The sequence below is a fragment of the Oratosquilla oratoria genome, chromosome 32 (assembly GCF_046742065.1).
Source record: "Oratosquilla oratoria isolate Oo_2021 chromosome 32, ASM4674206v1, whole genome shotgun sequence".
Lineage (NCBI taxonomy): Eukaryota > Metazoa > Arthropoda > Malacostraca > Stomatopoda > Squillidae > Oratosquilla > Oratosquilla oratoria.
The window spans coordinates 45,404,714-45,422,241 of record NC_134808.1 but is presented as its reverse complement, the minus strand read 5'-3'; the positions used below and the strand labels follow the sequence as shown (position 1 = coordinate 45,422,241).

General features: G+C 40.3%; 2 protein-coding genes across 2 annotated transcripts in view; one reads left to right on the top strand and one right to left on the bottom strand.

The window, feature by feature from the left end:
- Positions 1 to 4,952, top strand: part of LOC143017455 (uncharacterized) — a 27,082-nt gene extending 22,130 nt beyond the window's left edge. The window contains exon 7 of the mRNA XM_076172214.1: positions 4,518 to 4,952. Within this exon, the coding sequence (XP_076028329.1) occupies positions 4,518 to 4,782 (265 nt within the window). The 3' untranslated portion in view covers positions 4,783 to 4,952. The remainder of the gene's footprint in view (positions 1 to 4,517) is intronic.
- On the bottom strand, positions 4,804 to 17,528 carry Tom40 (Translocase of outer membrane 40). The gene is made up of 6 exons (XM_076172215.1): positions 17,263 to 17,528; positions 11,832 to 11,946; positions 9,570 to 9,717; positions 7,886 to 8,123; positions 5,670 to 5,849; positions 4,804 to 5,373 (listed from the first exon to the last, which is right to left on the bottom strand). The coding sequence occupies exons 1-6, from the start codon at positions 17,441 to 17,443 to the stop codon at positions 5,234 to 5,236; spliced, it is 1,002 nt and encodes a 333-aa protein (XP_076028330.1). The 5' UTR covers positions 17,444 to 17,528; the 3' UTR covers positions 4,804 to 5,233.

Below are 17,528 nucleotides of genomic sequence, written 5' to 3'. Positions count from 1 at the left end.
TCTTCTTTTTTATTCTCATCTGTACCACACCCACACATATTAAAAGACCCAAAGCTTAGGGTTCTGATCGGAAAATTCCCAGACACTCTTATGCCTTGACTTCTTGTAGGAATGTACCACATAGGGTTACAGAGAACAGAATGTCTAGTAGATTGAGAAAAGCAAGTGAATGCCTTGGGGAATTAAAAAGTGTAACAAGAAATAGGCATCTAGGAATGGATGCAAAGAGATGATATAAATGGGTTATTGTGCAGAGACTTGGATTTTAAGAGGACTAGTTTAAATGTGTTTGAGATGAAATGTCAGAGACGTATGATTTGGCTTACGAGGTTGGATAGGTTAAGAAATGAATAGAATAGAAGTGGAAATGGAGATGGTAGATAGGGCTGATGAAAGAGTATTGGGATGATTTGGACACATAGAATGAGTAAAGAAAGGTTAGTAAAAGAGGTGTGGAAGGCAGTGGTGAATGGAGTGAATTTAAGAGGATGAGCAAGGAAGGGAAAAGGTAGGAGATAGGGATGAGTGGTGAATGGCTGTGTATAGATGATATTGTGATGCAAGGATGGGGGTTATTATATGTTGATGTAGCCCAAAGGGATTTATCCCAGTCTTCTCTTTTTCTCCATGAGGGGATATATATATATATTTTCCCTTTCTTTTCTGATGTGAAGCTGCCTTGCTGTGGATGTATAGTGTTTTTCTTCATTGCTCCTGACCCAGGGCAGGTGGAATAAAGGGGTGACCCATCATCTATGAGGAGCTACGATGGGAGGGAGGAAAGGGTAGTGGGGGAATAGGTACGTGTCGTTTGACTTGGCTACCTCCCTTATAAGGGGGAAAAGCCCTTGGTATATGTATGTATATAGATAGTTTGTGGATGACACTTAAATGGAACACCCTAGTCTGGGGAAGACGCTGGAATACTACAGGAAAATCTTAAAATTTTCATTGTTGGAGACATGGCAAATGAACTTCAATATCTCAAAGTGCAGTGTGTTAAATGTAGGCATACACAACCCAGAAATCAGGTTTAGCTTAAATGACATTATTTTAGAGAAAATAATTTGAAAGACGTGGGAATGTTAGCGAGTCCTGACCTTAAATCCAGGAAACATTGGATTAGTGCCAGAAATGGAGCTAACAGTATTAGGATTTATTGTTAGGACAAAAAAGAAAATTGCAAATGTAGTTATTAAACTATCTGGCAATAGTTAGATCCATCCTTGACTACGTGGTACAGTTTTGGCCGCCGTCATGTAGAATGGATATTAATTCACTGGAATAATTACAGAGAATGACCAAAACGATGCATGTGCTCAGAAATTTACCTTATGAAGATATGCTTAGACACCTTAATTTGCACTCTGGATATAGATTGTGGGGTGATTTAATAGAGGTATTCAAATGGGTCAAGTGCTTGAACAAGGGTGATGTAGACAAGATCATCATATCAAGACAACAGGGTAGGATTTGTAGTAATGGAATTGAAATGGACAATTTTAGATTTAAGAAGGAAATTGGCAAGAACTGTTTTACCAATAGAATTGTTAACTAATAATATAGACTCAGTAACCATGTAGTGAGTGCTGAAATTATTGGTTATTTTAAGAGAAAAATTACTTTATTGGATAGGTATGATAGGTGGTAATGGAAATGGCCTAATGTAGGCCTTATGGTCTCTTGCAGACTCCTTCAATTTTGTAATATTTGAAATCAAGTTTTGTATATATACAGTGGGCAAGAGTTCTGCACACACTCGTCCAATCCATACAGCACTGTAGGCACATTCACATCTCCAGCCAAGACAAGAGGGATGGGAGTGGAGTATGTGGGGAACAGAACGGGTGGGAGTGGTTCTTATACCTTTGTTTTTTGTCTACCTCCCTTGTAAGGGGGAAGCCTTTAGTATATGTATCAGTTTCTTTTAACTTAATTTCACCCCAGTATTTGCTTTTATTCTTTACTTCGTGAATCTCCACATCCACTTCTTTCTTTAGCATAACACAATTTGTGACAACATTGATTTGGTAAGAATAGGATGTTCTTGTCTTCCATATGGCTTTTTCGTGATTCCCCTAAACCTGACCTGATGGTTTTGGTTTTATATCACATTTTACTTTGGTCAAGGCAACAACCTCCAGTCTTTTTACTTCCTTAACAATCTAATTTTGGGAGAATGTCTGTTGAGGAAGGACAGGAGACAGTGGTGAATGGAGAATGGTTGTATATGGATGATGTGATGCATGAGGTGGAATGGGTGGGGGGATGGAGGGTGAGGTAGTATGTGTGAGAATATTTGACGCAGCCCGAAGGGATTCTCCGTGTCTTCTTTTCTGCATGAGGGGACGGAGGGGGGGGTCGGTGATTTAATGAAGCAGCCTTGCTGTGGATGTGCTGTGTCTTGCAACACTGCCTCTGACCCAGGGCAGTGGACAAGATGCAGGGATGACCTGTCATTCAGAAGGTGCCAAGATAAGAGGGAGGGGAGTGGAGTGTATTTAGGGTTGGAATGGGTGGGAATGGTTTTTGTGCCTTTTTCTTTTTGGCTACCTCCCTTGTGAGGAAGAAAAAAGCCTTTGGTATATGTATGTATGTACCTCATGTTCACATACTTTAACTTTTGGGCTTCAAGGGGTCAGGTATTCTTGAGAAAGACACATACAATTGAACCATGGATGACAAATGCCCCATTTAACGAAAGTTTTGCAAAAGATTAGTCTTATTGAACGATACTTCGTGGCAGACTACATGCATACATCTGTACACACAATCCCACCAGCTCAGTAGTGCTTTAGCACATTTGCCTTAACTATCTCAGTTTTAAGAACAGATTAAATTTAATGTCCAAGGATCTACTGTATTATCCTTAGTAAAGAAATGCTGGCAAATTGAAGTACATACAATTAACTGTCATGAGACTCCAAATACCCTACTCCACTTCAGCTCTCATCCATTACTTGCACATTCTACCTGCCACCATCATTTTGTGTACATCACTACTGCCCACATTCATTCTTGTCACAAAACCTTCCAAACTAATCCCCAACTGTTTCTCTCCTGAGAATTGGCTACGAGTGCAGTATCATTCGCAATTAATGATGGGTCCAATTTCTATGCTCTTCATTCTCAAAGAATCGGTGATGGACCTGCAACTCGTCCAGTTCACCAGGACATTCCTTTATACACACACATGAACAATTACCAGTCATTTCCCTTGGTCAAATATTCCACATGACATCCATCCCATCCAGGTGTCTCTCTAGCTTTTTCTTTCCATGTTGTACAATTTTTTTCAATAGCTTTATCATTCTTGGGTTTCGCCTCTACAATGCCTTTGTCCTTTACACTGAACAGATTTAAATTACTACACCAAATCTTGTTTGTCAACATGTATCTGGGTTGGCCTGCAAGCCACTAACTTATAAATGTCCACTTGGTTAGATTGACCCATGCTTGTGTCAACTAGATAATGCATTATTGAAGTGTTATACTGCTGTCTATTATGTAGTGTGGGTGTATGTTTTATATAGCCCCCCCTATAAAGGGAAAGGCCTTTTGGTATGGAGTAATGGTGTTGAACACTCTTCACCGATAAGTGATCACATGAAGCACATGAAACCAGGACTGTCCACTTGGTTAAATTGACCCATGCTTGTTTCAACTAGATATTGCATTATTCATGCATCAGATCTTGAAGTGTTATACTGGTCTATTATGCAGTGTGGGTATGTTTATAAAAAAAAAAAAAAAAATGGAGAGGCCTTTTGGTACGTAGTAATGGTGTTCAACACTTCACCGATAAGTGATCCCTTGAAACCAGGACATTTCCCCCTCCCCTCTCTCTCCTTAGTATAGTAGTATCGGTTGCCCACTCTTACTGTGGCGAGTTGAACCAAGGGCATGGTTCATTGAATTCCAAGTTACAAAGTCCTTTGTAAGGGCCACCATTTGAGCCTTCTAACAGTGGGCAGTTTGTGATGCTTAACCAAGTCAATCATCATCAATTCAGTAATATAGTACGTAATGCGTCTTGTTGCATTGCTTATGACCCAGAGCAGTGGGCAGGAGACGGGGATCCTTCATCCATGAGGAGATTGGATAAGAGGGAGGAATGGGTAGGAATAGGGATGTGCTTTTTGACTTGGCTACTTCCTTTAGTACAGTGGTTCTTAACCTTTTCCAGTGCCCGTACCCCTTGATATCTCAGAAAAGTTCCTCGTACTCTCATCCAATACAAATATATGAAAAGGATAAGTGATACAAACCTTTGCTTTCTCATTGTAAATATACAGTACCATTGCACTGGTAATCACGTCTCGTACCTCCAGGTTTAAGGTTTTGTACCCCTTTGGGGGTACAGGGACCCGAAGTTAAGAACCACTGCTTTAGTAGGTGGGGCAGCCCTTGGCACATAGTAACAAGTGGTGACCAAAATGCTGTTAAGCAAATGTGACTCGTTAACCATGTTCTTTTAATTTTGTCATTTCCTTACCTTACCTTATCCCTTTTTCCAGACTTGAGATGCAGACACGGTGGATAAGCAGCAGTCCTGGAGACTTGTGGGAAAAGGTCCTCTTGTTGTATCGACGGGTATTATACGACGTACTTACCCAAGTCCAGCAAACTCTTGGGAACCATCAGAATGCAAAACACTTAAACAGGCTAGCCTCCCAATGCAAAGCCTTCTTTGATGTAGCAGTTGTTCCCTCAAACCTCGAATGCTACGAGGAAACGGTCCTGAACTGCGCACTTCATTTCCTCGAGTCATATCCCAAGTAATGTTGAGTATGCAGACAACAGTGACTTTTCATATCCTTTAATGTTTATGAAAATGACCACATCACTGTTAGTAGTCTTACTTTGCTCCATGTGGTGAAAATAAGCAAAATAAAAATCAGGAATGGCAAAATGCTGCATCAATGTACATGAAATAAACTACTTATTACTGGTGACTCCTATTATTTTGCCATTAGGACCCAAGCACCAAATTGTATCTACTACACATTGTGTACCATTTAAACAAACATCTTATTGGGTCGGAGCTGCAAGTCTTGCGGCATATTTATTCAAGAAGCAGACCACTATTTACACGACAAACATTCAACAAATATACTAACAGACTCTCATACCCTTTCAACAACATTCTGGCATGGAATTGCCAAGTCTGGCAACATCTTGCAATATGCTTTCCGGTAGCCTATAATACCCATCGTCTTCCAGATTGTCCCAATTACCCCACAATAAATCCACACCCTAATTTGAACTGATTTTTAGGATGATTAATCATTGCTGACAAGGCCAACGTGAAAGGTAGTGGCATTAGTTTCTTCTCCATGACGGCTCCTACTGTCCAATTGGTGTCCATCATCCCTAGCAAATAGAAAAAAATATATATGTATATATATGCTAATAAGAACACGGGTACGTGTGTTCACTTATGCAAAGTAGACCACTTGGAAAAAGGAAACTAACGAAGCAGAGCGCTTTCGTATATTACATCTTCAGTGCAACAGTACTTGTTGCACTGAAGATGTAATATACGAAAGCGCTCTGCTTCGTTAGTTTCCTTTTTCCAAGTGGTCTACTTTGCATGTATATATATATAATCATTTTATTTGAGGACCTGTATTCATTAAGTCCAAGACCCAAATCTTATTACATCTTACCTCTGAAGACTAGATTGGCCTTAGGTATTTCCAGCTGATAGGCCATGGAAGCAACAGATTCTTGCATTCTTATACTGGTTTCAAGCTCTACTCCGAACTGAAGTTGTTCTGTTGCTTTCTGATAGTGACATAGGTGAATACCTGTACCACCTAAAGTTCCACTAAAAGTGAAGTCATCCCCTGTGAAAATAGCAATGAAGAAGTGCTTGAAAATAAACAACTTCTGGTTCTTCAATGTGTATGGAACCCACCACAATAATATATTACAAACATACATATACCAAGGCTTTTTCCCCCTTACAAGGGGGGTAGCCAAAAAGAAAAAGGCATATATTACAAACAACTCTCCAAAACCTTGAGAGATTTGTGAGAATGTGACTATTGATGTCTATAGTGGAGTTCCATTTTAGTTAAAGATTTATGGCAAAAATTATTGTGCAAGGAACCCACCACAATAATACATTACAAATAACTGTCCAAAGCCCTGAGAGATTTGTGAGAATATGTCTACAGTGGAGTTCCATTTTAGTTAAAGATGTATGGCAAAAATTATTGGGGTCTATATGGATTATGTCCATGCCAAAAGGCCCTATCCAACAGCCATTTACTATCTCTTGCCCTCTTCCTTGCCTTCTTGACATACTCTTCTTGTACAGAGCCCCCCTCATTTCACTCATCCACCTCTGCCTTCCTTTATAATTTTTTTCCAACCCTATTTGCCAGCTCTTTGCCTCACCTTGTTTTTCACTATCCATCACCACAAAACCTACATTTCAAACACATTCATGCTCCTTTGTGCCTCCCAAAGTTTCAAGTCTGGCCCATACAAGTTCATGGGTCCTATCATCCCTTTTTACAATCTTCTCTTTTATGCCCGTTCCCAGATACTTCTGTAGTTTTATTTTGCAGCCAGAGACCAATGTTCCCATACTATTCTCTTTCCTTCCACCACTACCTTCACCTCTTCATCCCACTATTCCCTACCTATCCTCTCCTACCCCACAAAAGGAAGGGAGTTTTCTTTATCACGACTAATGGTGCATGGCTCCGGTCTGTGGTGATGTCCCAAAACAATACCTGCAGTACTGATAACATGTACAGGCATTTGGTAAAGTTTCGATCCACCCACAGTTTTTCATATTCTTTGTCTAACAACTTTTTTTTAAATCTATACTCAACTAAGCCAAATCTATTTGCCAAGAACTTTTCCCCCTTACAAGGGAAGTAACAAAGTCATAGGCACATACCTACTCCCATCCACCCTTTCCCCCCTCTCATCTTAGCTCCTCATGGATGACAAGTCATTCCTGTATCCTCCCCACCGCCCTGGGTTAGAAGCAATGTAACAAGACAGTACATCTACAGCAAGGCCACTTCACTTAATTGGCAACACCACCCCCACTCTCCATCCCCTCGCATATGCCTTTTACCTTTTCTTCTCTACTTGACTCTCCTCCCCTTCCTCTTTCCTTCAAAAACAGCTTTTTATTGATTTCAAAAAATTTTAACTCTCCCCCCAAACTTCACATCTGCTCTCCTTTATCTTTTGTTTTGGTTATCTTCTTTTCTTTATACATACATATACCAAAAGCTTTTTCCCCTTACATGGGAGGTAGCCAAAAAGAAAAAGGCATAGAAACCACTCCCACCCATTCCATTTCCTATATATTCCACTCCCCTCCACCCTCCTTATCTTGGCACCTCCTGGATGACGGGTCATCCCTGCATCCTGTCTAATACTTTTCTCTCATCCTACTTTGCAACCAGTCTCTGAATGCTTGCTCCTCTACTATGTCACTTCACCATTCACTATCCTTCCTTTTATTCTCTCCCATCCTCCTTGTTCCACGTATCATCTCTGCACACCTTGTTACTTCCTCCTTGGAACACCCACATTCCTCTTCTACTCCTACTTCTACTCTATCCTTCACTACCTCCCACACTTCTCTCAGCTTTTCCTTGTACTCCTCCTCCTTTTCCTTCTAATTTAAACAGTTTGCTGTAAGCACTTCTCTACCTTCTGCCCTTTTCCTTTCCCTCCACCTATCTCCTATATACTACATGGAAAACTATATCACATGGAGTGAAAGAGACTACAAATGTAGTCAAAATCCCAGTATGGGGAAAAAACACCTACTTAATTGCTACTAACATATTAAGGTCTTAAGAAATACCATCATGATCATGGCTCGAATCCAAAAATTGTTTTTTCATACCTGTATATCTGAAAGCCAGAGAGTGTACTGCTATCTGTCCTCCTGGTACTTGGGCACCATATTGATATGCCAGTTCAGTTCCCAAAGCAACTTTTTTTGAGACTTGCTGCAAGTAATGAGCCACCGCTACACCAGAGCTATTGATTAAGTCGATGTTCCCCAGGGTTAGAGAACCTGTGGCGTTGGCTCCTCGCCAGTCTGTGGTCAGCTGCGTGGCTTGCCACTTACTTTGTTGAATCTGTAATTGAAATAATATTCAATGATTAGAATTGTAAGAAATGTGTTAAGAGCTGTCAGACAGGGTAAATCAGTGCCGAAGTGGTATGGGCATATGGAAAGGAGTGAGGAAAGAAAAGCAGATGGAGGGAACTTGAGAGGATCAAGGATGAAGTGAAAGGCCAGAGCAAAGTGGGCCTTGGGTGCACAAAATATGTCTGTGAATCAGGTTAGGGATTGAAAAAAATACAAGTACATACATACATTTACCAAAGGCTTTTTTCCCCCTTATAAGGGAGGTAGCCAAAAATCAAAGGCATAAAAACCCCTCCCTCCCATTCTGTCCCTTTCATACTCCACTCCCCTCCATCTCCTTCCCTCCCTTTTATCTTGGCATCTTCTGGATGATGGGTCATACAAGCGAATGCATAAAATGATGATGCAGCCTGCAGGGATGTTCAAAGTCATGTTATTTTCAAGTGGATGAGGAGACAGGATACATACATGTACCAAAGGCTCTTTCCCCCTTACCTCAGAGGTGCCCAAAGCCAAAAGGCATCCATCACCCTGGGTCAGAAGCAATGCAGCAAGACACAGCACATCCACAGCAAGGCTGCTTCATTTAATCAGTGACACCCCCCATCTTCATCCCCTCATGCAGAAACATTGAGGACAGGAAGAAATCACTTCGGGCTCTGTTCAAATATCGTTCATACACAACCACTCCCTACCTGCCCCCCATCCCCCACCCACCCCCTTACATTCATCACAGTATCATCCATACACAACAATTCTCCACCCAACCCTATCTTCTGCCTTTGACACTTCTTTTACTAATCTTTCTTCACTCATTCTTTTCATGTGTCCAAACTATCCCAATACTCTTTCATCAACCCTATCTCCCATATCCTTTTCCACTTCCACTCTCCTCCTCACCTCCTCGTTTCTCGCTCTATCCAACCTTGTAACCCCCACCATACTTCTCCGACATTTCATCTCAAACACATTTAAATCCCGTCTCTTATGTTCCAAGTCTCTGTCCCATACAGTGCTGTCAGCACAATCACCCCTTCATGAAATTTCCTTTTAGCGTCCATTCCCAAAATATTCATTTTTCATTACACTTTAATCTCCCAAGGCACTAACTTGCATCTCTCAATCTACAATCTACCTCCACTCCCTTTTCTACCATATGCGACCCCAAGCTGGAAGCGAGTCTTAAAGAAGAGAGACTGGAGGAAGTGGATAGGTTTAGGTACTTGGGATTGCATGTGGCAGGAAAAAGGATGTCATATAACAAAGCAATTGGGGGAGTAGACCAGCTCTATTTGTTGAAGAACTGTACCTTATCCACAAGGTACTGAGACAGGAGTGATATTAAATGTGCTTTACAGTGAAAAAGTGCCTTTAGTATACTTATCTATATGTACTTTCTACATTTCACAACAGCTCACTGAATTCTCATTACCTGTGCCACAAATTTTGTCCGGACTCCTGGGGTTATCTGATGTATAATATTAGCATTTAAGTTTCCTGAGGGATCTATGTCCCCTAACATAACTGGGTATGCTTCGGTTGGAGACACTTGATTGGTTCCTACATATGTTGCCCCAAACCTGTAAAAGAAAAAGAACTGAATACAAGATCATAACAAAAACAACGGCTGCCTTGAGTTTTGCAGACTATGTGTACAGCCCCAACAACAGCCACCAAAGCTCCTTGGGGTCTCCTACAGATCTCTTGGTGGAAGAAGAAGAAAGTATTGTGGGTTTGTTTCTATGTTATTGGTTGGGAGGAAGAAAAGGACAGAAGATAGGGAGGTGCTTAGAGTAAACTGCTTAAATGAGAAAGAAAAGGAGGAGTACAAGCAGAAGCTGAGAGAAGAGTGGGAGGGCATGAAGGATAGAGTTGAACTAGGAGTGGAGCAGGAATGGGGATGTTTCAAGGAGGGAGTCATAAGGTGTCCAAAGATGGTGTGTGGAACAAGAAAGATGGGAGGGAATAGAAGGAAGGGTATTTAGAGTGGTGGGATGATGAAGCAAAGAAAGTTGTGGAAGAGAAGAAACAAGCATTCACAGACTGATTACAACATAGGACTAGAGAATCATATAAGAGGCACGAAGAAAAGAGAAGTAAAGCATAAGATAAAGGAGAAAAAGAAGAGAGTAGAAGTGAAATGGGGTAAGAGTGACAGAAAATTTTGAAAGTAATAAAAAGATGTTTTGGAAAGAAATTAAGATAGGAAGAGGAGGTGAATCAATTAAAGAAGCAATTAAAGGTGCCAATGGAGAGATGATAATGGAAGAGATGGCAATAAGAGGAAAATGGACAGAGTATTTTAGGGAGTTGCTAAATGTGGAGGAGGATAGGGAGGGAAAGGTAACTGCAGTGGGAAGCACTAAGAAAATGCCAGTGATGAGTGAGGAAAATGGAGAAATAAGGAAAGAGGTGAGATGAGAGCAGAAAAGGCACCTGGGTTAGATGGGTGTCACAGGGAGTGTCTAATAAGGGAGGTACAGTGATAGTGGACTGGTTGGTGAGGTTGTTTGAGGTTTGTCTCAAAGAGGGTAGAGTGTCAGAGGACTGGAAGAGTGCCTGTATAGTTCCGCTTTAAAAGGTAAACTGGGACAAGTGTGACTGTAGTAGTTTCAGAGGGGCAAGTTTGTCAAGTGTAGTTAGGAAGAACTTATGGGAGGGTTTTGACCAAGACGATTAGGAGAGGAACAGTGGGAGTAATTGGTGAGGGTGTGGGTTTAGGATAGGTAGGGGTTGCATGGATCAGATTTATGTGGTAAGGCAGATATGTGAGAAACCTTTAGGAAAAGGCAAGGATGTTTTTTGGCCATTTATGGATTTGGAAAAGGCTTATGACAGGGTAGACAGGAGGGCACTGTGGGAGGTATTGTAGATATATGGGATAAGAGGAAAGCTGTTAAGAGCAGTCAAGGGTTTTTTTGAGAGTAGTATAGCCTACCCTGCATCCAGGAAGAGCCAAGATAAGAGGGATGGGCTGAATAGGAGTGGAGTATGTGGGGATGAAATGGGTGGGAGTGGATTTATGTCTTTGACTTTAGCTACCCTCATTGTAAGGGGGAAAAAGGCCATTGGTATTTGTTCATATGTATATTTTTTCACATCTTGCAGAACTACAAACAGACCATCTGTGGTCAAAGCAAATATCCACACTTCACACATCCAAAAATCAATTTGTTATCCTTCCTATTTCAGCTCTTTGTGGGCAAAAACCCCACACATATAATATATACATACCAAGGACTTTTTACCCCTTACAAGAAAGGTAGCCAAGTCAAAAGGCACATACCCACTCCCATCCACCACCCTTTCCTCCCTCTCATCTTAGCTCCTCATGGATGACAGGTACTTCCTGTATCCTGCCCAATGCTCTGGGTCAGAAGCAAGACTGTCTTGCTACACTGCTTCTGAAGATATGATTAATAACCTATTACTGAAAACCATATAGTGGCATACTTATGTACACCAAATATATGGCATATCAGCTGTACTTGTAGAAAGACTACAGACATTGTACTAATTCAGTGTAGGAAATGTGTATATATGTAACAGAATGGATCCTGAAAAACATAGCTAAATACTACATTTAACTTGTATATATATAACATGGTTCTAAAATGGTCTGTATCCAACTGTATTCCTTTAATCCATAGTTTTATAAATTACTACAAAATCCTAATTCAGAGAATACTGTTACCTGTAGCCTGGGGGCTGCATTGTACTAAAGTTGATTGTGTGCGAAACTTGGAAATGGTTGCTTAATCCTTTGTTGACCATAAACTTGCCCCCATCAAATACGGCAGGAAACACATCTGCAAAATTTAAATAAAATGTACAATCTCTTGGGGTATACAATTCCATGATCAAATTATGAATACATAATGGGACATTCATGATGAAATGAAATCTGCACCAAATTTCCACCACAACAGAAGAGAGAAGTACAAATGGCCTGAACTTTTAAAAAAGCCTTCGACAAGATACCACATAGGAACCTAAGGTGGAAGTGCATTGTAAAAAGTGGTGCTGAATTTAAACTGCCAAAATAGAGAGATTTCCTGGAGATGAGTAACACGAGAGCAATGATCAGAAACGAGCAGGTAGAGTAGAAAGAATCCTAATGTAGTTTAGTGACTGATGCTGGAAACAGTCACATACCTTGAGTACAATCAATCAATCTATCTGTTGCCTTAGGTCCCTCTTGCAGTAAACCTACTACTCCTAGGTAACCAGCAACAGCCAACAGATCAACCCACAAGTTATTCAAGAAAGAAGAGGTGCTTCACAAGGAGTTGCCAACACCAATTATGAAACAACAACCAGTACAATAATCAAGAGATTCTTCATTGACAAGAACTTGACACAAGATGCAAACCAACCTCCCTGACCTCCACCTGAAGGTGAGAGCCCATATTTCTTTGTACACATAACCTGACAGAATAACCAGATACATATATTTGCACACCATAAATTATAAATGAAAATAAATGATAAAACGGAAAACCTTGCAGTAGGATCTGGGGAATACACAACTGGAGCCATACATAAATGGAATTTAATATCACTAAATGCACTTTTACATATGGAAGAGTCAAAATCAGTGGGAACATATGAACTAGAAGATCTATAAGTACATACATATACATCAAAGGTCTTTTTCCCCTTAAGAGGGGGTGGTAGAGTGAAACCATCCATCCATCCATCTCCATCAATATCCATTCATTTCCTCTCCATCTTAGCACTTCTTGGGTGAAGGGTCACTCCTTTCACCTGCCATACTACTTGGATCAAGAAGCAATGCAGTGAAACAACATTTCCACAGCAAATACAGGTAGAAAAATGATTCTGTTTAAAAATGTCATGCACAATCACTTGCAGGTACCTTTTGTCAATGCCACACTGTCAAAAGAGTTCATGACACCATTGCAAGTGAGATGTCACATCAGAATTATTTCGGAGAATATGAATGTGTGGGACTGATTGTATCAGGCTTAACCCCTTCGATATGATGATGCCTATGTAGGCATCATGAGGAGCAAGTGGGTATGCGAGGATGCCGATATTAGCGTCTTGATTATATATATATTGTAGTTGTACCTGCGTGACCCCCATACTCTGTAAACTGGCTTCATCATATTTTCTATGGTTATCAAAATTCATGGGTGAAAGAGAACGAGCAATACAGTGGTAACTTTATCTTTGATAATGCGAGTATTATGATGCAACATTGCACGTCTGGCAGCTTATGCAGCCCGCGAGATTTTGGCCCATAGTGAAGGGGGTTAAAGCAGGTAAACTGGAGGAGGGATGACTCAATGCAGCTGGAAGGTCATAGCAAAAGTCAAGCTTTTGGAAGCCTATATAGTTTCATATAACAGAATAAAAAATGAAAGCCTCACTGAATTGAAGAACCTCTAACCTTAGCTGCTTGATGACACATACACTGGTCCCTCCATATATGCGAGGGAGTAGTTCTGGAAAATTGTTGGAAAGAACAAATTTGTATCAAGTGAATATGTCATACAGAGGGAATATGAGGGTTATGTTACACATTTGACCTCACACATCTCACATACTATAACCATAAAATTTTATACATATGTGAGATTTCACATATTTGAGATATTTAATGGTTACAATATTACAATAGAGGTTTCAAATCAAACAGTTCTTTGCAACAGACCTCCATCCTTTACATCCCCCACACCATATCAGACAAGATGCGTGTGTGTGTGCATTTGTATATACATACACACACACAACTACTCAAATATCTCAAGTGACATACCCCTAGCACCCTACAACATCCATACAAAAACACTATTCAAGATTTTAAGAAAAAACTTGATACTGAGAGATACAAAGACGGGTCACCACGAGCATAGCTCCCTTCCCGTATAATACAACTAGGTAAATGCATACAGACACCAACACCACAAAAGCACTTCACAACAAAGCTCAAAATTTTCTGTCACTGGGATCCCCAGACCTCAACTCAACTAATAATCATTCCAAAGTAAAAACTACATGGACATGACTGTGTTCAGGTCACCACCCCACTTTGAAACACTACCAACAAAAAACTGGCCTGGCTTCAGACTTGCTGACCCAGAGAGATCCACCACAAAGTAGTCCTCATTCTATACTTCTACAAACCTCCTTAATCCTCCTTTTCTTATACTACTTCTATGATTCCATCTCTTTGTAAGGATATGGTCACCAAGGATAGAAATAATGATTACCTCTGATGAAGACTAAATACTCGTTCTATGCTGTCCTACTCTCACCCTATTCAAACAACAAAATCTTTTCTCTGAACTATTTATGGGCAAAGCCTTGGGCAATATTGATTGATAGTAATATTCTGAAGATTGATGTGTCCAAGTACTGTACTGGTGTGTGATATTTTGTAGTGTGACAGCAGCAATGAATTTTACTTTGTGGATACTCTATACTCAGGGTTGCCAACTTGTGGGTCACAACCCTGTGGAGGACTGGCCAAGAAGCTGCAACCTATGAGAGCAGGAAAACATTCCTTTAGGCAACATTATATATGACGGATACCAACATACACAAGACTTGACACAGTCTCTACAGATATCTTATCAAAAACAATCATAAAAACTGATAAGCACAATGACAAGAAATGACTGACAAACCTCTTAGCTAAAAGAAAAATGCAAAGTATCTTGGAACAACTACCCAATATCTATCAGAGACAAAGGATTACAAAGGATTACAAAGGCGGAGCATGCCGACAGGAGACCTTTTGATCCATATCTAGGTCGGATGCAAAAAAAAAAAAAAAAAAAAAAAATCATATTAATAATAAATAAAAACTATAATAATGTAAATAATAAATAAAATACACAAATAAATGCAAAAGTTTGTTTAGCATGATTCCCCAATGAGCAATATTATCAACACTATTTCACCTATTCACATATGACCTCCCTACCCCAAACTCAAATCACAATACCAAATAACATCCCTGATGATGACGGCCCTGATGACCTATAGTTACAGGTATTGCATTAATTAATGCAGGTGAGAATAGACAAATCTATCATACTTTAGTTTCTTTGCCCACTGCATCTGTCAAAACAAAGATGACATCTCAAGCAGCTCCTGTGGCTCCATTCACAAGTCTTGTTTTTAGCAACCTTTTCCGTTATTGATTTCTGCCAGAAAAAACATATGTGGATGTATTATAACTTAAATGGTACACTGTGTAGGCCTTTACTTTACTCTTTTTAGGAATGTCCCCTGTGCCTGTGGGGCTACTGGGAGAGGGATGCCTGGTCCCAATCCCCGTCCCTTTTTTCTCGCCTCTTACGATCCAAGTGGAAATACTTGGTGGCAGGGAATAAGCCTTGGTATATGTATTTATGTACGTACACTGTGTAGGTGTCCACTTTTGAAAATTTACCTTTTATTTACTCTAGAAGGGCTCCTAGAGTGTTAATGGGTTAAGAAAACAAAGCCACCTTACGAACAATAAAACATTATGAACAATAACTGGCTAAATTAAAACATCAATACAAGATATATACTCAGAAACCAAAATCCTTCCAGCAGAACTGCACATGAGAATGATAGGCATTCAGTTCTTTGCAAGTCCTCAAATCCACCAACCCCTTACATTATTTGAACATAACACAATAGATGCAACATAAAAATAACCCTAGCATAATTCTACACAAATAACTTGTTCCCAGTATCTAAAACTATATCTATACAAAAACACAATATGATTACAAAACCTCCACAATAAATACCAACCCAGAACTGAATTTGCATAACTAGTTACCCCAGATGCAACCAACACAGCACTTTACGCTATGTTCCCCTATACTCGCTCCTTCCTATCAGCAACACAAAACCTCTTCACTAAATGACTTAAGGTATCATGCAAGAGAAAACCATAGCTACAGATTGACAATGTAAACTGTTCTTTTCAGGTGTTGTTCTGTATAAGGAATAGTTAGGCTACATAGATATGATCAATACTTTAAGAGCTTGCAACATCCTTAATGAAGAGTTGTAACTTGGACAAGGAGATCAATATCTACTTGAGGAATTTTGATCACTTCTACTGTATATTATTCTTCCTAAAACTTCTTCTTTACCACCTCTTTGCCTCTGGTATTAAATTGTCCCCAAGGATAGTGCTAAATAATAGTGTTGGAATATAAATCTTCAAGTGGAGGTGTTGTTATAATTATACAAAGGTGCTATTCCAGTATTGGGGCGCGCCTCTTCAACTCTGTCCCACAGAAATTGTGAAACCAGACAGGCACTTCACCAGAGAGTTTCAAAAACAAACTGGATAAGTGGCTGGCCACAATTATGGACCAACCACCTACACTGGGATACACCAGCTCCAATAACAACTCCCTCCAATCACTGACCTGTGACTCAGAGAGAAGGAGCTGCCTGAGTACAGCGGACGTCCACGTTAGCTGAATCGGTCACTTAGATGAAATTGGACAAAGGTAGACAAAGGTAGACACAACCACACCCAGGTTTCACGTACAAGGGAACAAGACCAGCATCCTGGCTAAACTCAGGAACCTGGGTGATGTATCAACCAAACACCATCTAGTCTCCTAGATGCATGATTGACCAATATTCCAGACCAACCACCCGCATCAGGATACCCAAGCTCCAACTCCAACAGCCTATTACACTGGAACATGTAGGGATGAGATCTGAATGGCCTCTTTGGAGTTCATCTCAGCTGTGTCAATAACTGACGAAATTAACCTCAACTCAAGTTAAAGAGTTCAACATCCATCATACTTGATTTTGCCTGATCTCCCAAAAACCCAGATAATAATCATGCCAATTACAAGTTATTTTTATCCAAATAAGTTCCCCCACCCCTCTCTTTATGAATAACCCATAAGATATAATTACTTACCCTGCTAATTGCATCCATACCCATTTCACCTCTTGACCTGCACCTTGTCTATCAACCTTACATAAGAAATGTTGACATTTCTACTGTTTGATACACTTTCCAACCCGGACAATGAAACAAATCCTTAACTAAACAGCATATAATATCCTGAGATTGCGATTGCGTGCTTCATTATGTAGGCTGAAACATAATTCAAAAACGTTACCTTTGCATTTCTTATGTAGTTCTTCCATGGTCCCCGGGTTGCTGTCTGTACCTGCTTCTGAACTCTCTTCTTTTTTCGTTTCCTCCGCGGGCGCCGGACTTAAGGTTGAAGGCTTTGGAAACGATAATGGAACGTTTGGGGGCGGCGGTGCCGCCATACCTGATGCCTGTACATTTCCCATATTTGTAATTTAAATTGTACGACTCAGACTACACCACACAGTCATGCGGATACATCTGCAGACGATCCCATAGTTTGGACCAAAG

Coding starts and splice junctions, on each gene's coding strand:
- Tom40 (XM_076172215.1), bottom strand. CDS start 17,443: ATGGGAAATGTACAGGCATCAGGTATGGCGGCACCGCCGCCCCCAAAC. Junction 9,718..11,831: donor ATGCAGCCCCCAGGCTACAG/GTAACAGTATTC, acceptor TTTCTTTTACAG/GTTTGGGGCAACATATGTAG. Junction 5,850..7,885: donor TCTGGCTTTCAGATATACAG/GTATGAAAAAAC, acceptor CTATTTTCACAG/GGGATGACTTCACTTTTAGT.